The 25,528-nt window shown below is 41.9% G+C and overlaps 2 protein-coding genes across 5 annotated transcripts in view; both read left to right on the top strand.

The window, feature by feature from the left end:
- The first annotated feature begins 92 nt into the window (after positions 1 to 92).
- Positions 93 to 7,814, top strand: msrb3 (methionine sulfoxide reductase B3). Of its 3 annotated transcripts, none has more exons than XM_026363295.1 (7): positions 93 to 245; positions 2,645 to 2,794; positions 4,126 to 4,234; positions 4,755 to 4,832; positions 5,074 to 5,102; positions 5,424 to 5,521; positions 5,910 to 7,814. In XM_026363295.1, the coding sequence occupies exons 2-7, from the start codon at positions 2,719 to 2,721 to the stop codon at positions 6,087 to 6,089; spliced, it is 570 nt and encodes a 189-aa protein (XP_026219080.1). In that variant the 5' UTR covers positions 93 to 245; positions 2,645 to 2,718; the 3' UTR covers positions 6,090 to 7,814. The 3 variants fall into 3 exon arrangements, with proteins under 3 accessions (XP_026219080.1, XP_026219079.1, XP_026219081.1); XM_026363294.1 differs by lacking the exon at positions 2,645 to 2,794 and adding an exon at positions 1,769 to 1,877; XM_026363296.1 differs by lacking the exon at positions 93 to 245 and adding an exon at positions 1,769 to 1,877.
- Positions 7,815 to 13,728: 5,914 nt separating this feature from the next.
- Positions 13,729 to 25,528, top strand: part of hmga2 (high mobility group AT-hook 2) — a 28,768-nt gene continuing 16,968 nt past the window's right edge. The window contains exons 1-4 of one of the 2 annotated variants that reach the window (XM_026364135.1): positions 13,729 to 13,780; positions 18,844 to 18,978; positions 19,962 to 20,048; positions 24,809 to 24,859. In XM_026364135.1, coding sequence (XP_026219920.1) covers positions 18,871 to 18,978; positions 19,962 to 20,048; positions 24,809 to 24,859 — 246 coding nt within the window. In that variant the 5' untranslated portion in view covers positions 13,729 to 13,780; positions 18,844 to 18,870. Of the gene's footprint in view, positions 13,781 to 18,540; positions 18,979 to 19,961; positions 20,049 to 24,808; positions 24,860 to 25,528 lie in introns of those variants that run through there. The other variant, XM_026364134.1, reaches the window with a different exon arrangement.

The raw sequence follows: 25,528 nt of genomic DNA, 5'->3' as shown, positions 1-25,528 counted from the left end.
GAAGGTGGCGGTCGTGCACCAACGACCCTGTTTGCCAGCCTGCGATCAACAGCGGGCGAAGAAGAAGAAGACGCATTCCTGGCCATAATTGGAGATGTGCGCGTCCCGTCGTTCCGGCGCAGCCGAGCTCCTCGTCAGCTCGTCGGCGTGTGTGAGTCCCAGGTCCCGCTGATGTAGAGACCATCCACCGGCGACTCCACCACACCACACCGCACTGCACTGGCAGCTTTTCTCTCCTAAACCCTGTGAGTTTTTAAAATGTCATATTCTATCTAATTTACAGCTGCGACGAGGATGACTGGCACGGTTTTGTTGTGGAGCGTGAAGTTAAACGGCTTTAGTTTCCCGACAGGCACAAAGACATGTTAGCCGTCTGTGGCAACATTACATCCTAGCTTAAATGTCTACAGCATTAAAATAAAAAATAACAAAAAGTGTATTAACAACGGGTGTTTTTTATGTTTTAGACACGGCAGTTTCCTGCATAACTCGGGTGTTTTACAATGTGCTGTAACTCTGATAATTCAGTGAAGCGTCATAACTGATTGAAGCGGTGCGAGCGTCCCGACAACAACATGGCGCAGCCAGGGCCGCTTCTGGAAGGGTCGGGGCCGCAGGCGACACAGTCAGGAGCCCCCCCCCCCCCCGAGGAGTGTGGAGGGGTTTAGAAATGTATTTAACTGCAGTTATATAGTTATTTTATTATCAAAATCAGAACTCCATTAAGGAATTAACGCTTGGATTGAAATTAAACCTAATGCATTAAAATACAATTCATATTTTTAATCATCCTTACATGCGTGTTAGCCCTGTGCTTTAACCGTGTTCCGGCTAACATATTATTTTATTTTTTTAAACGATGCACTGAGATATGGCATCTCTGTGAATGAGGATTGAGGCAGATCATCACACCGACAATAAACTGAATGGCAATCCAGCAGCTTCTCCATTCAGGTGTGATCACCGGCTGCGTGTCGCTGAAACGGCTTCAATGTGTTTTTTATTTGGAGCATAGCAGGCTAATTTGATGGCTGCTGATCTAAGAGAAAACACTAAAGTTGCTGGTTATGTCGAGTGGAAGTCTCCCTTCTCCTTTTCACTGTCTGTGTTCTGTTTTTCACAACGTAGACGTTGCAGACTTTAAAAAAAATAGACCAAGAGCTATTACAAAAGGCTTGATCCCACTATTTTGGCAGCCCGTCAGCTTGCATCCCCTTTGTCAACTGACTGGGTGACAAAACATGTCATTGTGTCATGTTAGAGTACACTGATAGATTTCAGATTTAGCACCTACTTAATAGTAGTACATCTGATTGACAGAGAAACTAAGAACAACATTCTTGACTCAAAGGGTCTGACCACCTGAGATCTTGGAGGTTACCTTGGTGTGTCAAGGCCTTTCAAGTATAGTCAGTGTTGGCTACATTATGTAGAATACGGTTTACCTGCAGATTATTAGTAGTCATATACTGCTGAAAACACAGCCATATTAGGCCATCTTTGTAGAATTGTTTTTCACAAAGCACCTCATAGAGTGTGGGACTTTTACTATCTGGCTTTGAATATGAGATTAAATTTAGTTCAACCTTCATCTAGCTGAGGTAATGATCAGACTTTTTATAGGCACTGAGAGCATTCATCATAGTCAAAGGAACAGTCAATAGATCACACAGTGGATATTTTTGGGTACAGAACGACTAAAATAACAAGATATATCTAAATAACCCATCTGCTGTGCTCCTCTGTGTGTGTGTGTCTCTCTCTTTAGTTTCTCATGGCTGTGCTTCTTAGACGGGGGCTTTTCATGGCCCTTCATCATGCTCTTGGGCAAGGCAGCAGCTCGGCCTGCCACCCTGCACTGCCTGCTGCTCTTCTAGGTAGAGTAACCTGTTAGCTTTAGTATTATATTACTATGGACTCTCCCTTCTAATTAGAGCAAACTAATGCACAAATTTAGGCACAGAGCCATGTTAGCTGCAGTGACAAACATTTTTATCAATTAAACAAATTGAACTAGGGCACCAGGCCTCACCACGTGTTGGGCGTAATTTCTAGAATTGTACTAACGCAGATAAGCAAAAAGGCAAAATAGGCTATGCTGAATTGAATTGGATTTAATTGAATTGAATTGAATTGAATTGAATTGGATTTAATTGTAAGGCACACGGACTGCAAGTGTGCTTTCCTCTCTTTGAACAGACACTGGGTTAAAATGTATATTGTTAGCGTAAGCAGAAATTATTTATATAAAGGATAGGAATGTAACATTTCTGAAACTCAGGCTGCAAATGCGATGCAAACCATCTTACATCTTAACGTCCAGGTCCCTCCAGCATCCCGGCACTCCCATATTATTCTGGTGGTTCCTGTGACTGTGGAACAACGTGTTACAGTATCAGAGGTTCACTTGTGTATGTTGATTGTAATAAAGAAAGTATAAATGTTTTTTGTTGTTCTAGCCATGTCCATGTTTCTCATGCCTGTTAACCAATGTCCTTCAAGTTCTGCATGACCAGTGGGAATCTGGAAGCGATTCAGATGACATGCACTTTCATTCCACATCTAGTCTCTAATGCTGTTCCGAATCTTGACCTATGTTGTTGTTACATGTTGTTTCTCCTTGTGTCTGCTCCCATTCATCCAGCTCAGTCCTTGGTGTTTCCCTGCTGAGTGGTGTTTGGTTCTAGTGGTTTTCTGGATTACCTCTCTCCAGCAGCCATGTCGGGCTTCAATCTGCTGCATCTAATAACCAAGAGTCAGCCTGTGGCTCTGAGGTCCTGCAGTCTTCCCTCAGGTCCACTGACTGGGTGCTGTGTGCCTGCTGTGCTCTGCCTCTCTAGCCTCTCTTAACACTTGGCTGGTGTGTCAGCATGTCTTTACTGTCCCAGTCCGTGTGTGTTCACGATGTTGTTAGCTGCTTTCACTTATTTTCTTACATTTGAATTGGAACAGTGATAATTTTTTTTTGTCTAGCAGTGCTTGAACAGGATTGGTTATTGGACCTCAGTATGTGAAAAACAAACAAACAAAAAAACTAGCCCTTTTTCTTTCATAAATGAAGTAAACTGTTTTGATTGTGTCATTAATTGTCCAAGTCACATTAAAGTCACATCATTGCTTGGAAATGTATATAGTATTTCAGTGTTGTCCAGTAGGGAGCAGCATAAATCTGCCAGTACTGGTTTTGTGGGTTGTGATTAGATTTTAATGTGGCAAGAAAAAGCAATGAAAGAAAGTTCAACAGAAGTCCTTTAATGTATTTTTTAAAGAATCATGACACTGTAAAGTCAACCACAAAAAGCAAAAAACATAATAGAATAATGTTTTACTAACTTGAATATTTGGTCTGTTGTTCCAGGAGTCAAATCTGCAGCCAATTGGCCAATAGCCAAAGTGACTTCACATCAAGTTTGGAACACAATGTCCTATTAGCTGCATATGAATCACAAAGATTGAACAAAAAGAAAATCCTGTTTTACTAGAATGTGTTTTGAGGAATAAAAGGTAAAAACAAGAATAAAAGAGCACACTTTTCTTCAGCTGGCTGCATCGCCCATCTGCTCTCAACGTACTGATCTAAGATGCAAAGATTTGTGCCACTAGTGATGAAAACATCTTATGGTTAAATTTAAAAACGGTCCATGTATCATTTCAGTTTAGCATCTGTTAATTTGTAACTCTAGTTATGTTCTCCTTTCAAACAGCTGTAGTTTCAACTGCTAACAGAATAATCCAATGATTCACTGCTTGGCTTTCTTGCAGCTTGCTCTGATTGGTTTTGTTTAAATTGACAATGTTGAAGGGTTTCGTTGCTCTTAAGTTGTTTTTGTGTTTGAGTTTGGATGAAACCAAAGTGTTGCATTCTTAGTCAGTTGCACAAAAAGTGTTTGCATGATGAAACAGTGATGAAGAGGTCTGGAATTATTTCTATATCTACTTATATCAAAAAAAGCTGAACCACTTAACACTGTTTGTCACTGCCAGCTTTTTAGGATACAACCTCGTATGCACATGGCTATACTGCATATCATCTTGTAGTTCTTTCATAAATAAAAAGCTTTTATGACGTTTTTGGCGAAGGCCTGCATAGTTAATATATTCTGTCCTCCTTACCTCATCCTTCAGGAGCACGTAGGACTAAGAAGACATGGCCAGTGACTTTTTCTCAGGAGGAGCTGAAGAAACGCCTCACGCCAGTGCAGTTCCATGTTACGCAGGAGAGAGGAACTGAGAGGTAGGACAAGCCAGTGGAACCGTCAAGACACTGGGTGCATTCCAGTTCCTAGAACTGCACCCATGTTCTCCTCCTTTTTTCTTTGCGCCTTATGTTTATTTAAAGAGGCAACTGTCGACAAATCTACCAAAAGATGTGTCCTTGATCTTCAGAACAGAAATAAGCAGTCGAATCTGGTTGCAGACAAAGATGGTGCACTGACCTCTGCAGGAGTAGTCAATTTTAGTTGGTGATTCACTAGTGGTTCGATATTTGGGCTCACTGTCTTGTTGCAGAATGATTTTGGAACCAGTCAGATGCCTTCCTGATGGTACTGTGTGATGGAAACTGAAATCTATCCACAGTACTGTCTTTTGAATAGACTTCCACATAGAGGAACTTGTTAGAGGAGGGTGTGATCCCCATCTGACTCACACTATCAGCCTTTTGTTTAGATTGGGAACCCTGATGCTACCACTGTAACAATCACTCATTTTTTTTTATCATGTTTCAGTTTTACTGATACAGTCTTCTTCCACAGTGCCTTCACTGGCGAGTTCACACACCATAAAGATGAGGGCACCTACACGTGTGTCGTCTGCGGCGGCCCGCTGTTCAGGTAAAAGCTGCACTGTTTCTTCGCGTGAGCTAATAGATGTGCATGCGTGCCATGCGCTCACGGAAGTGAAGTGAAGAAGCGATGTGGCCTGTAGCCACATCGTGCCCATATAGAAAATCTGCAGCTGTAATAATCTATTCAATGACCTCGGCTACATGGCTTTATTTTGAATTGAAGTACCTCATTTTTGCTTGTAATGACTCGAAACGAAATGTATGTAATATTTTGTCTTCTTTTACAGCTCTTGTACTAAATTCGACTCGGGATCAGGTAAGTTCAACTCCCGTTGTTCAGTTTTTAACATCTCTACTCTCTACGACATTTTTACAAGCTGGACTGCTCTTGCCAGGACATCTAAAGCCCCACATTATTTTGGATGTACAAAATATACAGTAAAATCCTTCTTTCTGCATTCATGTGTGTGCTACAGTGTCACCACCTAGTTAAGGCCTAGATAGTATGAGGTCATTTCTATTCAGCCCAAACACTGTTTGCAGCAGACTGCACTAAGGACTGTGAACTTGATCAGTAGCTCATGTCAGTTTGTCTGCGTGCTAACATGTTCCCAACATGTAATCATCATGTGTTCAGGTTGGCCTTCCTTCTTCGACCTTCTAAAGGAGGAGTCTATAACTTTGTCAGATGATTTCTCCTATGGGATGCACAGAGTGGAGACTACCTGCAGCCAGGTACACTATAAACACTGCATTACACCCTAACAGCTTCTGTTGTTCATACCTTTAGCACAGAGTCAGAGGGAGAATAAAAGTAAATACCACAGCTTGCCTGCAGCAATGAAATAAAAAATATGCCTGTTATACATGCACAGACTTGGTTTTGGTTCATGTGTGTATCAGTCTTCCTTGAGAGAGGCAAGTGTACTAATGTGTATTACCCTTTTGTCATTTTATTTTTATACATTACGTTCAATGCCTGGAATTGGATTTTTATGATATGCCTCACGCATGGATGAGAACACATTTATTACTCTTTAAAGTTATCTCTAAAGAGGCAGACACCAACATGTCCACATGATGTATGATGCTGAATGCCAGCCTTTCCCATTTGCTTTTTCAGTGTGGTGCTCATCTGGGACACCTGTTTGATGATGGACCAAGACCCACAGGGAAACGCTACTGCATTAACTCTGCCTCGTTGGCTTTCCAGCCCAACGACTTGGCTTCCTCTACCTCCCAGTCCACAGCCGAGGTGGAAGATGTTAGCAGCTCAGTGAAGGATGAAAAGACAGAGCTGTGAAAGACAGACTGTGGACACAAGGCAAACTGATGATTGAGCTTGTGTAGGGAGAGTTCAAGGTTAGGTCCAAAATGATTTGGAAATGTGCTTTAAGTGTACTGTCAGTTTGAATTGAAGTTTTGCCTAAAAATACATTATAAACAGTGTTGTAATCGGACAGACCGGTGTAATCATAAAGTGTAGTATCGGTTTTAATATTCAGTTGCAGATATTTTATAGTCGGGGACGAGAGCTCAGAGACATCACCAGATGCTGGGTTTCCTCCCTGGTGATGCTGCTTTGACTTCTCCTCCCATCATTCAAGTTGATTTACATCTTGATAAAATACTCTGTGTTTACTCACACAGTGTAGGCTAACCTCCAGGAAAGTGTTCTTGGTGTGTCTTCTGTCGTCCACCACAGTTGTTTTCTGTGGTCTTCTGGGCAGTTTGATATCCCTGAGCCCACCTGTGTGTTCTTTCTTTTAAAAATTCTACAAAAACTTGATTTTTCCTTTTTTCACTGTTGGCTTTGTTTGGATTTTTCAGCCGATCACTGGCTTGTTCTCTGGCAGCAACACAACTTTGGACTTCATACTAACAACCAACATTTTTCATGCCCAACTTTAGAACTCTTGTATATGAACTAAGGGGAAGGGAATAACGTACAAATGGATGTGGAACAGCTGCCTGGGTCTACTTACAGTTGAGCTGACAGCCTACACTCAAAGCACATCATGATTCTTTCATTTTACAAATTCACTGTGTTGGTGTACAGAGCCAAAGTCATAATAATTGTGTCACTGATCTGTGTTATGATTCCCAGTATAAGACCAGACTATGTGATTATATTGCTAAAGGTAGGATGGTCATCAGGCCTCAGACGAGATACACACTGATATATAATTGTCACGAGTAACGTGCATGCTTCCAATGGAGCCATTTTGTAGCCACAGTCCCAGAAACACGACGCACCATATACGCTGATTACCTTTTAAGTGAACTTTCAGTATTTTTCAGCCTGGGTGTAAGTCTCACTCAAGTTTTCTGTGTGATGAATATTGGTCACGATAACACTGTATTTGTAGAGATTTGGGCAAAAGGGGAGCCACGGCAGATAAAGAGAGTAGGATTACTCTGTGTTTACATTTGGTATGATTCAGAAACAAGTGCTTATGCTTCTTTCCCCAATTAACATTGATCTGGCTGCATTTCCAACTGTCTCCCAACACATGTGATGGATAAAACGTTATCATGACTGACAACGGATATGGGCAAGAAAAAAAATGGAACACCCATGTTTACAAATACCAAACGTCCCTCTTAACTCCCTTTAATTTCCAGGGTCGGGTTGTAGCATTCGGTCTGCTAATTTAAAGCGGGTGCAGTGCCGTGCTGTAGACACACACACATATTTTATATGTGTCTTCGTACAGTTGTGGGGACACACACTGTTTGTAGGTGTGCGCATGCTTTTCATATGCTGACTTAATATATTTTCTTAGAGTATATTTTTGAAGTGATATTTGATACTTGTGGCTTGATGTAATGATATCTATGCAAGTACTCTGCCTGTGTCACTGAGTAACTGAAAGTGACGGAGCATACTCTGATAGATGTACTGTGACCTTTAGGTCGCTTCCTGTATTTTTCCCTAGTCTTTTGCATTAGGTTGTGTTTTCAGTTACTGTTCACAGCTTGCATTAAATAAGTTACTGGATAAATAAAACGGACGAGAGAAAAACTATGACTTTCTTGTTCTGTTTTTGGAAAACTGGAAATGGGTGTATTCAACAAAATAATTAAATAATGAACTCAAGCTCTACTTTCAGAAGTTTAAATGTAATTTCATATTTTACATTTTGGTCACAGGGTGGCAGCATTGAGTCAGCTGTGGTTATTCTGCCAAGACACTACCAATTGTATTCTGGGTATTTCTTCCTGTTTTCGGTGCGTAGATGTGGGTAGTTGAAGAACAAAACGATGATACGAGTCAACTTAAATAACTTGTGAATGAGCTTTTAAAAGTATGCATGAATAAACATCTTAAAGACTTTATCTGTGAATATGTAGCTTTGCTAGATGGCTTTTAGACCTACAGGCTACAATTTGTTTATTTATTTCAATATCCTGTGTCCTGAGCCTTATACGTCACTGTCTGTAAGTACATCTAGAGGGTAGTGTAGCTGTAGATCTTCATCCGGAATCAAATCCACAAGCATTGAGTCAAATCCCAAAATAATGGATGAGATAATTATAAGCTGCTGATAAAATGCTGCATTCTAGTGAACTGCTAAACTGTCACTGGCATCATTTCATCTAGCTAAGCTTCTGTCTACCTGGTGTGCTTCACGCTACACTTGGTAGAACTGGTGCTAAAAATGATATCAATCCCTCAACTACTACAGAGGCACTAAACCTGCTCTGGTCTGCTGCTCTTCATGGGCCACAAAACTTAACCATACTTAACAACGCTACATGCATGGGAGCCATTTATAAGTTAATGTTTTAGAAAGTCAATCAAACATTTACCATGTGCATTTATTTAAGATTGTTCTTGTGTGGCAGCCCATGCAGGCATCACAATATAAACTGTGCACTATGCATCAACACGTGGAATTAATTTATTTTAATGTATTACTATTGTAACACAAATTCATTTTTTGACCAACTATGACCTCAACTTCTTCAAATAATTACATAATCCAGTCAAATGTGGATAGTATGATGCCTGAGGAACAAGTAGAAACAGTGTCAACCTTGTTTAATAATGACTTAACCATATGTTAGGTGTGTGTTCCTGTTAAATAAAGGCAGACCTACTGGCTGGAGGAAACCAAAGAATCTCTGATGTGGAATGCATGTCTAAAGTGGTCTCTAACTGACCACAAGGTTAAATGTGGCCTTTAACTACGTACAGATAAGTGCAGCAGCACAACAGTCTTTATCTGTTGACCTGCATCCTGCTGAAGGGTTTCCATTCATGCATGAAAAGTCAATGTTTGCCTGGCACACGTTATCTATTTCCTGGAGGAGATAAGTGCTTGGTCGAGTAACATGCACATCTGCACAGCTGGAGTGTAGCTGAAGTCATGAATTTCCCTTCATCGTTGTTACCCATTATTTATTGGCATGAGTTACACATAAGCCCACATCTACACGATTAATCTAGACGTACAGCGTTTCTTCTCACTTTAAAATCTTTAAGACCAGAGTTCTCCTTCAACATCAGCTCCCTGCGCTAAAGGCCTCTTTTCTTTTGCTGTAATCTGTTTGTTTAGGGATTCTTAAAACACGATTCATTTCTCATCATGTTATCAATAATTATGACAACCAGGAAGGGGGATTACTGTACAACCAGCTGTTGCAGGCTCTTTCTTCCTCAACATGACCTCTTAAAGTCAAGATGCACCCAAGTATGAATTTACACATAATTCAATAAAGTTTGTTTTCTTAGCATAATATTCTATTTATTTATCAAAAAAAAAAAAAGGTATTCACACGGAAGAAGTTTTGAAATGTATAATAAATAGGAATTACAAATTCTTATAATCGAATAAACACTGTGCAGTATGTTCTCTGTTGGTCTCTGAGCAGCTTCAGTGTTTTTGATTGTCCACAGTTTGCAGCTATTACTAGATTAGAGGCCTTCAGACACGTGGTGCTACTCTAAACACTGGAGGTCACTAGAGGTTGGAGGTGTGGAGTTTGTGGCTGGCGTGCAGTGTGTGAGTGTGACATCAGTCAGCTCCGACTGTGGGAAAAGCTGGCGTCTAAGCCTCAGCAGAGAGAGAACGTTTACGTTCTGGATAAGGGAATATTTACAAGGTGAGGTGTGTTTAGACTGCAGAGGGGCAGTGTAAAGTTGGGTGGGATGGGGAGGTGGCTTAAGTAGGGGGTGGGTTGGGGGGTGTGGGAGGGCAGCTGGAGCATCTCAAGCGCCAACATTTTACAACGTGTCACCTGCATCCTGCAGTCACACAAACACGGAGAGGGCATCGGTAAGAGGAAACGATCTATTTACAGATGAGTGAGGGAAGTCGGGTCGTAACCAGTTCGTAGCCATAATGTTAAATTCCAAAAAGAGGTGAAAGGTGAAAATGCAAAACACTGATTAGTTGATGTGCCTGTAAACTATCTATTAATGGACTTCTGTTGTATAGTGTGGCTGTGGGTACGTTGGTAGAGCAGCTGTCCACAACCTGCAGAGTGGTTGGACTTCCGGCTCGTGGTTGCTCCTGACCACATATTGAAGTGTCCTTGGACAAGACACTGAACCCCCCAAAGTCGTAGTACTAGGACTGTAGCAGCTGTCCACTACTACAACTTCCTCTTCCTGCTCGTCTTACTAACAGAATAAAAAAAAAAAAAAAAGGAAAACACTAATAAGTAATTGTTCCACCTCCGGCTTGATAATGTCAGTATGGACTGGTGAGTGTTTTTGCTGTTTGGATAGTAACCTTGTTGACCCTAAAAAGGTCTGCTCTCACATTCTTTACATTCTCCAAAGCCATCCGCAACCCCTATCCCACCATCCCCCTGTCCTTCCACCTCTCAAAACAGAACCCCCCAGAGCCGCTCTGGCCACACACGTCCTCTAATTGGGTCTGGTAAACCTTGATGGGTGGTACAGGGTGGTGGACAGAGCACTATATAGACATAAAAATATAGATACCTAAAGACATGACTGATTAGAATATTTTTTGTATTATTATTTCAGACACATATTATTTGTTACCACTGGATTGGATGAAGATCAGATCATGTTTTAAGACAAATTAATGGAGAAAAACCACAAGTTCACCTACTTGTTCTCGCCACTGTACATGAGGTCACAGTGACCTTGACAAAATCTAATCAGTTCATCTTTGAGTTCAAGGAGAGACTTTTAAAGAATTTGCAAGACATGGCCAGAGAACATATTTCTGACATTGCATTCAATCAGTTCAAGTAAATGAATTTCAATCAAATCAATTAAATTGCATTGATTGTGCAGAATTTCATTAAGACTGTGAAGACTTCCTCTGGACTTGGCTTTTAATCATCATCATCATCATCATCATCGTCATCTCAGGCCAAAAACGTAATGACTGTCACACCCTTTCCTTTCAGTACAAATTTACCAACGATACATTTTATCGAAAGAATAAATTGTTTCCTAAAACGCTAAAAGTCAACGTGTGAAGTACTTCACAGGGCGAACCACGTAAGCATCGCATGAAACGAACTGGAACTGGGAAAATAGGAGGAAATCCGTCGTTTTGCTTGGACAAATAAATGTGTTTTTTTTCCAGGAGGGTCTGGCTAAGTGGCGGCGTATTTTTCTCTGTCAGGCGAACAGAGCGGGGCTTGAAATGATTGCGGGGTGGTCAGGAATGTGCAACAAACCTCCAGGCTCTTGTGGACAGTTGAGTGTGAGAGGGACGACCTCCATGTGCCGCTCGGTGGCTGAGGCTTAATTGAAGAACAGAGCAGACTTCTCTGCAGCCTAAACAAAGCCTCTGTGTGACCCGGAGGAGGCTGGTTTATGATAAACTGTGAGATCTTGTGTGTGACACATACGGGGGAGAGAGAGAGGACACTTGTGTGCGAGCGCGTTGGGAACATCTCGGGCGTTCTGGAAACATTTGGAAAAACACTCACCTTCAAGGAAAAACTCACAAGCCTGTGGTTTATTGCATGCTGCCAAAATAAGACTAGTAATTTTGTTCTCTCTATACCTCACTTCATTCACTGGCTGTACGTGTTTGTGTTCTACAGGAAATAGAGGGAATTGCTGTTGCTACACGATTGAAGACGAGGACAACAACTAGCTTTTACTTGCCTGGGAACAGCAGAGCAGAGCATAGCAGGGAGGATTGATTTCAAGTCGCTGGTTTAGAATTGTAGCATTAAGCATAGAAATCTTTAACTTTAAAATTACATTTAAATGCGGTCACATCCACGTGGAGGGTTGGTAATGGTGAGCAGAGTGAATCTAGTCAGTGGAGTAGCAGTATAGTAAGAGATATGTGTTATATGTGTGTGTGTTCATGTTCATGTCCCAAAGTGATAACAATGCCCTGAACACTTAACGTGGCTTAGTGCAAATTTAAACATCCGCTGTCTGAGACGGGGCCTGGAGCATGAGAAAAGAAAGACACCTATGTGCCTGTGTGTTGGCTTTGACAGTGAAGTTTGTCCAACGAGCTGCTGCTGTCACTACTGCAACATGTCTATCCCGCTGTAGACTGAGCCTTCCTCATGCAAGGAATATAAAAATTAAAATGCTAGAAAATCCAACAGAAGAAGCAGAAACGCAGTCCGTGAGAGAACTATGAGATGCCCTGGAGGCCTGGACACCAGCAGATGGAGCTGGCTGCCTAGTACTGTGAACCAAGTCCGGTGCCTCTTTAAAAAAGAAGGTGTCTCTGATATTGATAATGATGTTTGCACGTTAGAAGGCAAACAGAAATTCACTAAATTACTCTGAAACCATTCGAACACTGTCAGAAAGTCCCTTTGAAACCTGATAGGATTCCTGCAAAATAGGCCTTTAGCAGCAGCAGTCTCTTTAGGGTGCTAACTCTGAGCCCTTGGGAGAGACCTCTATGTTGCAATGCGACCCCCTGACCTCAGTGGGTGTGGTGGCTGGATTCCACGGCAAATTTGCTCGAGTTCTGCATGCATGCATGGCTCACTGTACTTTTTTTGTTGCGATCAGCCTTCCCCCGTTTCTTCGTTAACAAAGAGCAGCTGAAGAAATGAACGAGAGAGCAGACTGAGAACGTGGAGGTAAAAAACAGAAGCACCATGTTGACGATTACCTCATTGCTCTGAGGGAATCCCCGAACCCAGTCACTTCCACTTCCACCTCTTCCCAACTTTGGTGGAAAAACAACCAATAATGCTTGGACGTGGTCCAGATGTGTAAGGCTTCCTCAGTTCTAACTGACTGATGATGGGGGGAGTCCTAGGCATGTCACTTCTGTAGAGCTGTTGAGTTGTTTATACCTTGACATTGTTAAGGTCACTTAAGGTGGCTTTGTTGTTGTCCCACCCAGACATCATGTATTGTCGTTGAACTAACTCTGTACAGTGTGGTGTGCTCACTGTTTTCTCCCATGCAGATAATTCTTGTATGTTTTGAATTTACAGTAAACTAAAATGAAAAAACCCTTCATATTCTGTCTTTTGATTGACAGCTTGGCGTAGGGGCCATCCTATATATCCGGACCTATTCTTACTGTCCTATTCTTCATTGTCTTTCCTTTTCCTGGATCCTGGTGCTTTTCCCGGTCTCATGACTAATTCTACTCCACATGTGGAGGAAATATTCATGCTAACATCCATTTGCCCCAAGTGTGACATTCATCTCCCACTCCACCTGGGAGACCATGACGTTAGCTCTCTTAGCTACGCAGCTATTTGAATAACGTCTAAGTCACAATAATGCAGAGCAACAGCCCTGAAGAGCAAAGATTCAGTGACGGGTGCCTAACCTGATGTTACCTCACAGCACCTACCACTGTAGGACCTGCACCTCATTGGTGACCTGCAGCATGTTGCCATTCTGATATCATCCATAATGTAATGAATCCGTTTCTTTGCTCTGCACAAACAGCATCTATTGCATTTCTGATAGTCTGATCTGTCCTGTTCTTCCATTTTTTTGCAGCCCTACTGGATTTGCAAGGCTCAGCATACCCTTGAAGAACCTTAGCACACCGGGTGGTAAGGAATCATTTAATAACTCCTAATAGATTATTTGAAGTTGGAAGAACCCTCTTTAATAGCTCACCCCTACATAAATCCCCACACTGTGGATGCACTTAGTGAAAAATACAGCTGATGCTGCTACTATTTCTAGGACCCCTCAAAGCAGATAATGCAGCATCTGCCTCCAAGCTCCCTGCACGCAAGTTACTGGGGTTCAGCTCTCGGAATTGTTAATGAACACACTCACTATCCCCGTTGAACGTACAGTGCTGTAGACTCACTCATCAATGATTCTAAGGTGGCTCAGGTTGGTCTTCTCAGGTTTAAGGTCTTTATTGGGACCTAGATTTCACAGATTCAGGATCTTCTTGCGCTGGAATGACCTGGTACTAGAGTTGTTTCGGTCGTGAACGATTCGTTCAATAAGAACGAATCTTTGCTATGACTTGGGAGTGATTAGTTCTCTCAGTAAGTGATTCGTTCATTTCCAGTTCATTGCAGTACCTTCTCTCTCCACATGGCAGCAGCTGCATAAGCTCAGTCAGCAGGACAGGAAACAGAAATGATTCGTTCACGACTCACTCAACTGTGACTCAGCTCCTCGTTCTTTTGTCACGTGACAACAGGCCGCTCAGGCTCTGTGTCAGCAGCGCTATAGTTCGTTCACGAGTCGTTCATACGGATCATTACAGATTCATTCTTTCGTTCATTTGTCACGTGACAGCTGGAGCTCCGCTACAGAGCTGTGGACTGAGAAACAAGGAAATGAATGATGTCTGATATCTGACGGTGATTTATTGTCACCTGACGCACGACAGACATTATTTATTCATGGAATCATAATTAATTAGTTGTCTTTGATTCTTGTAGATGTGTGTAGTGATTTTGTGTAAATAATGTAAATTATGTTTGTACATAAATACTTTCGAAAATTATAAACATGTTAATTGTGCTATTCTCCTCCATAAAATAATAAAGTGTAACATTATTAATAACAACAACAATAACATCAATAATAATAATGATAATAATAATGTCGCGTTTTGGACACAATAAATGCACCATGTAAATATTTTCGGGAACTTGTTACTTGTTGCTTTAAAAGTCTAAACTCATTATCAATAAGTTAAACTTTCACTAGTCGTCTACCAGCCGACACCGCTCAGGCTGCGGCAGCAGTAACTGGCTCTCGTTCATCGTTCATCGTTCACTGCTCTCGTTCATCGTTCTTCGTTCATCGTTCACTGCTCTCGTTCATCGTTCTTCGTTCATCGTTCACTGCTCTCGTTCATCGTTCACTGCTCTCGTTCTTCGTTCATCGTTCATCGTTCACTGCTCTCGTTCATCGTTCTTCGTTCATCGTTCATCGTTCACTGCTCTCGTTCATCGTTCTTCGTTCATCGTTCATCGTTCACTGCTCTCGTTCATCGTTCACTGCTCTCGTTCTTCGTTCATCGTTCATCGTTCACTGCTCTCGTTCATCGTTCTTCGTTCATCGTTCTTCGTTCACTGCTCTCGTTCATCGTTCTTCGTTCATCGTTCTTCGTTCACTGCTCTCGTTCATCGTTCACTGCTCTCGTTCATCGTTCTTCGTTCATCGTTCTTCGTTCACTGCTCTCGTTCATCGTTCACTGCTCTCGTTCATCGTTCTTCGTTCATCGTTCTTCGTTCACTGCTCTCGTTCATCGTTCACTGCTCTCGTTCATCGTTCTTCGTTCACTGCTCTCGTTCATCGTTCACAGCTCAGGCTGCAGCAGCAGTTCACTCGTTCATGGATCGGTCTCTCGTTCATTTGTCACGTGACAGCTACAAAGTCACTGCTGCGCTGTTAAACAACAATATCAGGGAGGATGCAGGAACACAAGTCACTTTATTGTGGTGTGTATTTGCTTTCCTAGGTTTTCACATGGTTTGAATTGCTTGTGGCATTTTGTGTATTATAATTTGTCAGCTGAACAAACCATGTTGTCTTCACTATATAGTGTCTGAGAACCGCGGCCATTTTTACATCGCCCACTAGAGGGTTACACCGCAACCCGCTGGAAAATGAACGAAATGAACGAAATGATTCGTTCACTTTAGAGTTCGAGACTCACGAATCTGAGTCAGTTCAAAGACTCGTTTTTCCCACCACTACCTGGTACATATTTGCACACATAGGAAGTAAAGGTTTAATGAAGATTTCAAATATGCTTCACATTGTAGATTTCTCAAAGCAGCCGTTGTTTGCCTTGATGACATGTCAGTTGTGTTTTGCCAACGTAGCGCTGGATCTCACCAATAGCATTTTCCACCGAATGGTAGCTCCTCACCTCAACTCGACTCTACTCACTTCACTTCTAGTACCAGGTACCATGATTTGCCAGATGGTAAAGCAAAATAGTTGAGTTGGGTCAAGCTGGTACCACGTGGTGGAAAAGTGCTAGAATGTAGAAATCCACATTATATCAGAAACTGCTTAAGAAAGTAGAGACAACTTTGAAAAGTTTCCTCAAGACCACGATTCGTTTTTCAACAGCACAATGACCCAAAACACGCCTCGAGTCGACGTTCAAGCTATTTGACAATGAAAGAGAGTGATGGAGTGTTACGTCAGATGACTTGGCCTTCTCAATCATCTGACCTTAACCCAGTTGAGATGGTCTCGAATAAGTTGGACGGCAGAAAGAAGGAATAGCAACAAGTGCTCAGCATATGTGGGACTTCCATTTGAAAACAGTTTGAAAAGCATTCCAGTCGACTGCCTCGTGATGTTATGTGAGAGAATCTCCGGAGTGAGCACAGTAAAAGATGGCTGCATTAAAGAAACTAAATGTAGAACACGGGGAATGCGTTTGCACTCTTATTGCTTACCACCTCATTTCATGCGTATGGCATCTTATCTATATATTTATATTTTTTAGAAGATACAGAGTTAAACATTTGCACAACCAGAAGGTAATCATTAAGCTTAATGTGTTTTTGTGAGTTTGCATATACATTTTTAATTTGCATAATGCTTCACAGTCTGCTATAAGAGGAAAGAGGAAAACAATAATTTACAACAGAGAAAGATAAAGAGTTCCTTTCATCTCAGTTCCTGAAAGAACTCTGCTGATTAGGGGTTCATTAGAAAACAGCATTTAAAGCAGTTAACAAGCGTAAAAATATTACTTTTCTTTAAAACCTTCATGTATCTGTTTGCTCCTTAAGGGTGCTCCAACCAAACAAGGTGAAAGGTCACTGGCTTTAGCAATATAACCACAGTGCTGTGTGTGTGTGTGTGTGTCCCTGCTGCTGAAAAAAAAAAAAAAAAAAAGGTTCACTCTACCACACACACACACACACACAAACACTCCCACTTAAAGCTTTCCATTTCAGTGCAATAACACATTTATTTCCCTGTTTCATTGTGCCTCAGCTGGCTCAAATAGAGCCGCATGCCCAGCAGAGACGTGTGCATGAAACCACCCTTAGGTAATGGATCTGTGCAGCCATTGATTGTATTGGTTTGATGCTGACGCCGCTCTGTCTGAAGGGGAGGGTTCTGCACAGAAACCCCTTCTTTGGGGGTCTAAGGGCTGTGTTTTTTTTTATGAATGAAGTGAATACCAGCTATGAATTAACCACAACCTAAATAAATCGTCCCTGTGGAAGGAAGTTATGCAGAGGTGATATAAAAGCACAACAATGTGCATTTTGCTGATAGCGTTGTTACATTTCACGAGGCTCAGAGTATGGCACATACTCACCTAGTACGGAGCTACTTTTTGGCCCAGTGCTATGCAGTGAAAGCATGGAGAGCATGGCTACAGGATCGTGGGAAAGGTCTCTCACGTAAGACACTTTATTCTTTGTGCCTGTTGTTCTTGGGTAACTGATCTGAGTCCGCATCGACGGTGGAGTGCTTCAAAGGCCCACGCTTCTTATGGTCGCACCCTTACATCAAGTGGAAACATTCTCCATGTGCCCTGTGCATTGTTTGACGTGCACCTCCCGGCATCAGACATAGTTGGTGTAGTCAAGTCCTTGACAGACACATCAGGAACAGTTCACGGTTCTGGTTTTACTGCATTGCATTTGCAGAGAAACCCCTCTCGCACACATATTGTGTACTTCTATGTGTGTGTGTGTGTGTGTGTTCTGAATCAGATTTATACAGCAGATTCAAAATCTGCTGTATAAAAAAAAAGTACATCAGATAGTCTTCAAATATGAGAGTGCTCACATTTATAATGCACATTTCATTTCATGCATGCAAAATGCAAAGCTTTATTTGTTTGATCAAGTTCTTTTGTACCCTTCTTCTTCTCCACTGGTGATTAACTTTGCGGCACCATGACCTCTGCTCCCGTGCTGCAGCCTGTTTTTCCGCGGGTGAACTCTGAATGGCTGCTCGGTGTCCGACGGCGGCGGATTCCTCTGGAAACGTGTGAAAATGTGAATTTAATTCATAAATACGGGGGCCTGCCATGCGTGGCCCGCTGCCAGGATTCCGTCTCCTCTCTGTTTTCTCTGGCTCCCATCCAGACCCCCTCCGCTCCCTCCTCTCCCCCCCCGCTTTGTGTTATCCACCCACGGGAGAGATGATTTCTTTCTTTTCTTTTTTTTTTCTTTTTCTTCTTTTGCAAAAGGAAGAAAAGAAAAAAAAAATCTCATCCTCATTGAGTGGAGCTTGTTTTTTTTTTTTTTTTTTTTTTTAGTTGGAGTGCGGATGCGGTTGTTTTGCCCACACCGTCGTGCCGTCACGCCTCCCCCCGCCCCGCTCCGCTCCACGATCCAGCCCGGTGCCGCGGAGCGTTGTAGCCGAGTTTGAGTCGGAGCTCCTCGGTGTCTCGGACTCCGATGTCCCCGGTGTTCTGCCTTCTTACGCTCGCTGAGCCAAACTTTCCAGCTGCTCACTGGCTCACTTTATCCGCGTCGGATCCTCCAGTCCCCCAACCCCACCCCCCCCCCCCACCCCGCCTGTGGACGACTTTCAAGCGGACCCCAGAGCTGTAAAAGCGCTTATTGAAGCTATCCCCGCCGGCTCCCTCTCTCTCTTTCCCCCCTTTTCTTTCCTTTTTTTTTTAAAAAGTCTTTTTCTTTTCGCCGGGGAGGACGGAGGCGCCGCAGCACCGGGAACCATGAGCGGACGCGGGGAAGAGGCCGGGGAGAGCTCCGGCACCCAGGAGCCCACGGGGTCCGCGGAGCCCCAGAAGAGGAGGCCGGGGAGACCGAGGAAGCCCCAGAAAGTAAGTCCGAGTTGGGGTCTCGCTGCTGTGCATCTGTGCGTAAGGAAGGATTGAATTCACATTATGTTTACGCCGCTTTTGCGCGTCTCTCTCTCTGTGTGTGTGTGTGTGTGTGTGTGTGTGTGTGTGTTTTAAATAAAATTTGGACACTCTACTGAGGTTGGAGAGTAAAACTAAAGCTGGATTACTGGCTGCTACTTCTTCACGGTGCCCGATCCACCATCGCGTCCCTCACGCTCCCTAGGTATGGCAACGCCAAAGGTGCACATTTCTGCCTGCCAACGAGCGCCGTTTCCGCCGTTGGGTAAAGGGCTCCCGCTGTTTTGATACACTTCGTGAGCTGAATAGTAGCCTGCTTCCGCGCAAAACAATGAGGAATGCCTGTTTCAAGTCTTAGCACTCGCAGAGGACTTTTAATTGACAACATGAGTAAGAAGAAAAGCCATGAATCACCGGGATATCTGCGAGGGCTTTGAGCGTCTTTGTGACTGTCCATGTGTATGATTCATTGATGAGTCACATTCCAAACTAAATTTCACACCAGAATCACGTTCATTGAGACCACAGGCTGCGCCGAGCACTGTGGCTGCTTTAAACAACTTTTTTTTTTTTCCTGTAGCAGCCTAGGGCTTGTTTTTATGCAGAGCTGGAGCTGAATGAAGTATGTGATGCATCTTGCAACTATGAAGTTGCCTCCGGGGCTGCGTTCAGATTTTTAGGATAGTAAAAATATTTATTGCAAAGTGTTTTGAAGTTGAGTGTGAAATCAAAACGTGCAGACTGAATAGTGTCTCTCATTCATTCCGTCTATGGTATGTGCCCACACATGCGCACATCATTGCCACACACACACACCCACACACACAACCTTTGTTCCTCTTTTGGTCTTGACCCATAAAGCAATGACCAAATGGGGGGTTCAAAGCTTTGTTTCCTGTCCTTGACACCCATGTCATGCCCCCCTGCCTCCACTTCTCTTTCAGGAGCCCAGTGGAGAGCCTGTCCCCAAGCGACCGAGGGGCCGCCCCAAAGGAAGTAAGAACAAGGGCCCCTCAAAGGTAGCGCAGAAGGTGAGGAGCCACAGCACCTGAATTGCACACACGCTTGCTAATGTTTAGAAGACATAATATGTTACAGTCCATCACCAATAAACAGCTTAGAGAGCAGACACATGTGGGGCCTATAACTTAAAAATCAACTTTTCAAATTGCAAATGTTCTGCTCTAGTCAGCACATATCATTTGAATTCCTTTTTCATCAGCTGGTGACATCCACATCACATTTCAAATTTAAAACTGGTGTGTGTTTTGAAATCCAGATCATTCAGATTTCAATAGAGAATGTGCAGTTGTGAGGTTAATTTACAGGAGCCATGTTGTGAGGATGATGCGTGATCAAAGCCATTGCCTATAACCCCATAGAATAATTACATTGCTATTTTATTTTGTTTAATATATATATAATACCTTTGCAAATATCACTGTATTCTTGCAGTTTTGCAGTTGTTTTGTGCAGATTTTGCACCCAGTTGCTGGTAAACTGTGCATCAGCTTCTAGGGATTTATAACTGTTTAAGTCATGCAAAGTGTATACACTCAGTCCAAAAGTGAGATCATTTATAATATGCAGGTAGTGGAGGGAGTACACTGAGCCAAGTCATATGGACCCAAATATCATTGCTTGGTATCGGGATTTAATTTCTCCCGGTGGGGTTTCTTTCTTTTTTTTTTCTCCATCTTAACTTCTTCAACAACCTTGTTGCTCAAGTTTCTGTGGCTACCATTTAAGTCAAATCAAATTTAATTGTTTCATTGCTCAAATTGTAGCTTATTTTTAACTGTTTTGATACTTATTGCAGTATTTGTGTGGTTAATCATCACTCTAATCATAATCCATGTTTTCTCTCTGTCAGTGAAATTAGTTTAAAGGGGTCATATGGGGCTTTTCGTATTCTGATGTTCCATAAATAGTTTGTGACATTGGGTGCCAATATTACACATAGTCATATAAATCATATAATCTTGTATCTAAATCTAAATCTCAATATAACCAATAACATAAAGCATTTTATAGCAGCATGTTTCATTCTTGGTTGTGTTGTAGCTTTTTGCAGTGCGTTTCAGTTTTGGTTGTGTTGTTTTCTGAATGCTACACCTATGTTATTAGGTTTGTGAAGCTGTATTCTTAATTTTGTTGTGTCTTGTCTATTTGCATGTGTTTTGTTAAGTTGCAGCGCGATGAGCTCTCAGGGCCACTGTACTTTTAGTGTACCAGTTAATTTTGTACACTTGTACAATGTAACAAAGCTCTTTATGAAGCTGTCCTTTTACAAATCATTGACAATTATGGTAACATGTTAAATGTTACCTTTGTGTTGCAGATAAGGGGATTTAAAGAGCAACAGTAGTAGTGCATGAAAAAACATCAAGTTAGCCAAAGAAAAACTGTGGAATTTCCCTGTGTCTTCATTCGTTAGTTTGATGAAGGTGCGATAGGCTCACAGTAACAGCAGCCATAGTGTTCCACTGTAAACATCCTCAGCACTTCTTTGAAAAGTGAACCCATTTATTTTTGCCATAATCCTGTCAATTCTCATCTGACATTGTTATGATAAACACTGGAGACCTCAGTCTTTCCAGATGAAAGGAGTCCTGGGTCAGCCCACACCTTTAACATATACTCTTTAAAAGTTCACTTCCCCTCCCTATATCAATCACATGTGCAATCTCTGACAGATTGTTTCAGCTTGTAAGAAGAAACAAATGTGCTGCACACCTTGATTGGACTGTTGCTTATTTTACTATATACACTACTTTCTAAACTACTAAAAATACATTATTTATAGACAGTTTTAATGCTAGGACATAAGATCCCAAAATACTTACCAATGTATTTGAGAGTGTGTGCACCAGAAAATGAGTGGGATTAGTAGTTTGTTTAATCTCTTACAGTAACCTTTTGCAAAATGACAGTTGCACCATTACTTCCATTAGGGTGTCAGGGTGGCTGGATTAATGAACCAAGTGTGTGAAGGTCTGAGTATGCTTAAACAAAGAGGAGTCTGACCTGTTTTGAGCGGCTACACTCAAAGGCAACACCTCAGAAAGCTCTTTCTTGTAGGCAATCAGAATGTTGCACATATTGTTAATCTTGACGATGAGAATATTCTTATAAAAATAATATTTTTAATGGTCACGCCCGGACAGAGGCAGACATTTAATTTTTATTGAATTGTAGTAGAACTACAGTGGGAACAATGTAAGAATAAAGTGTTAATGTTAATTAATGTTAATAATAGTCATGCTAAGAGTATGGGGCAGAGCTTCCGATTGATTGAACACACCAGATTCAGCTCATCAATAGTGGGTAGGGCAGGGATGATAGCCAAGCAGGGCAGTGGGTTGTCCTTTGCTTTAAATTGAAATATATGTAATTTTAAGAACTTGCACTGCGCACATGGACAGGTCATTTGCATTTAGTCATTTGGCTGATGGATCTTATCTAGAGTAACTTGTAAGGGAGGTACAAATAGGCAAAATAGAGTGTTACTCTGATTGGGATTTGAGCCGGGGCCTCAGCCCCATATTGGCACAATATGCCTTTTAAACCAGTCAATGGTGAAAGCTGCTCGGCCATTAGGGGCTACAGAAATGTCTCACCTGTTGAATGGTTTCCCCTTAGATTTGGTCAAAGTAAAAGTTCTTATTTGTGCTATCCTTTACGATTAGACTACTAAGAAACTAACATTTCCTTCATCCTCATCCTGTAGTGTAGGAGGTTGTGGCAGATGGATGGATGGACATCTGATTGCTTGCCATTTCCTACCAAGAGTCAGTGCTTGCTTTTCTTTCCCTTAACCAAGTAGTTATTTTAGGTTCCCTAAGCTTAAGAAAGTTTCAGACCCAAGCCACAATCCCTTTCTCACCCAAAACAAGTCATTTTTTTACTGTTCTTTGAAAGAACATGTCCAATTTAGCCCCACTTAACTGGCTCAAGTTTTCAGCTGAACTAGTTTAGCCAAAGCCATAATGAATAAATAGGATCACATTTTGCATGATTCCACGGGTAATGGTTACGTCTTTTCTTATAGGTTCCTCCATAGGACAAAAAAACAAACAAACAAAAAAAACCATTAATTTAAAGCAGGTTTCCTCATCTGATTCCTGGGTATGCAGGAAAGCTGCAGACATGCTGCATCTCAGGTCAGACACACTGATGATTAATTGAACGTGGTGTTATCTTTCAGACCATTAAATCTCCACATTAAAAATGCAGCATCCCAAACAGGTGAACTGGGATTACAGTACACAGTTTGGCTTGGTAGCAGTGTGATGTGTCACGATAAACGCATGCTAATGAACGACACGTGACAAGACTATAATTTTGTTGTAGCTTAATATACTTATCTAAACTGGAAGGATCCTGTCTAGCCCCTGGTCCCATAGTTATTCCTATTATCTGATGTGAAATGTGACTGATTTTTCAAATTGAGAAGCTTTCAAGAAGTCGATGCAACAGAATATAATGAAATCCATTTTGAAACAGATTGTGTTCACTTACACAGCAGGTAGTATGAAACATAAAGAAGGCAGGCATGTGCAAATTGGGAAGAAAGACTGCCTGAGGTCACATGGGTGCCTCTTTAAGCGGTGAGCTGACTGTTTTACTCTGTGAATAAACTCATATAAGATAAAGCTGGTCCACCTGCTGCCATGTGATTAGACTGTACTCTGTGTCAGGCCGACAAAGAGCTGGTGTTGTTTACTGAGGCAAAGGGCTTCAGAAAGCCACATACGTGCCCCAACATCACCATATCACTGACACTGGCTTTTTGCTGGTCATCATCTGCAAAATTCATCACAGCTCAGCGATTTGACTAAGATTTCACCTGACTCTCAGCCAGCAGGCACAGAGCTTGGATGTATCTCATGAATTATTGACACTGGTTTGCTCCTTTGAATTGGGGATGACTGCGGGGCTTGGCGCTCTGGCTGTGCTGGACAGTCCAGTCTTCCCGAGTTCTAACAGATTCAAATCATTCTGTTGCCTTGATAAGTTAGTTAAAGCTGAATGGATCCATTTTACAGTAAGAATTTCAATCCCAACATTTCCAGTTGTAGAATTGATTCTTATATAAACAAGATAAATATCTAAACTCTGTAAAAATGTGTATTTTTCCATCATCAGGGCACACAATAGATGTTTATGTGTGAACTGTGGTTCTGTTAATCAGAGCTCTGTAGATGCAAGAGTTGCCACAACAAGGGGTCAAAAGCGCAGATCTTTCTAAATCCACTCTTTCTAAAAGAGCAGAGAACAGTGTTGACATTCTCTTCAAACACCTGACTTAGTAAGTGTGGTAATGTAGAGAGAACAGGTCAAGAAGAAGATGCTGTTAGGGCGAGGCAGACTTTCATCAGACGCCCAGGTACAGTGAGAGTGTGTAGCTATGGCAACAAGTCTGGTTTGATGTTCACATTCAATCAGCAGGAGTTTGGCCACTTTTAAAACTACTGTCTGATGCTGTTTAATGAAAAATTACATTAATAAATTGTGAAATATAAATGATCGCAAAGTATCTTTGAAGAGCTTTAACTGTTAATGCATGTTGGCAAATGTGTTAAACACAATGTTTTTGCTTTTTGTTATTAACTTGATTTATTAATTCAATTAGTTGAGGGAACAAAATTACCTTTTAATTAATTAATTTTACTCACATCACTTAAAAAATTATTGCTACACTTGAGTATTGCAATGCATGTTTATGTCGTGTGTCATGAAGTCATAGAATAAAGACTGATTTTATTGCTCCTAATTGGTGTTTTCACAGAAAGTCGAGGCAGCTGGAGAGAAAAGACCCCGGGGGCGACCCAGGAAATGGGTGAGTCAGTGGTTCTCTTAAGCTACTTGTAGGATGCCTTAATTCGCACTACGCATTTTAATCGGCCTTTGTGCTTGGTCAGGAACTGCAACATCTCTGCTTATGCTGTACGGGCCAATGAAATGTTCACACTTTAGGGTGAGATCCGGCCTTTAGGTGATCCTAGAAAACTTTTCCATGTCTTCATGCTTCTAGTGAAATTTCCCAGTAGCTAGACAGTCTGGTTTTGATGTATAGAGGTCTAAGTGGCTGAGGGACTGTTTCACTGTCTGAACATTTTGTGCTATTTCTTGTTACTAACTTTGATTATGTAGCCTGGATACATTCAGACTGTCCTCTCTAGTTATTGCTGGTCTGTGTGTGTGTGTCTGCTCAGAAACATCTCCAAAATGTTTGTGTTATCTGTCAAAGAAAATGTTTACTGTCTACGCTGACTTCAGGAATACTAAAATAATTCCACTGACAGTTTAAAGGCGCCAGCGTTTATCTGCTCGAGTGTAACAGGCCTTGCTGATAGTGCACAAAAAAGCAGCTGGCAGTTACAAGTGTCACCAGGAAGGGCGAGGAGCAGGCATGGACTGGCCATTGAGCATACTGGGCATTCTCCCTGTGGACTGTTGGGTCTGTGCTGCATATTTTTGTCTTTCACTACCAGTCCATAGAGCGGTT

Source organism: Anabas testudineus, chromosome 23 (assembly GCF_900324465.2).
Source record: "Anabas testudineus chromosome 23, fAnaTes1.2, whole genome shotgun sequence".
NCBI lineage: Eukaryota > Metazoa > Chordata > Actinopteri > Anabantiformes > Anabantidae > Anabas > Anabas testudineus.
Note: the sequence above shows the minus strand (reverse complement) of the source record. Positions and strands in the feature narration are given on the sequence as shown.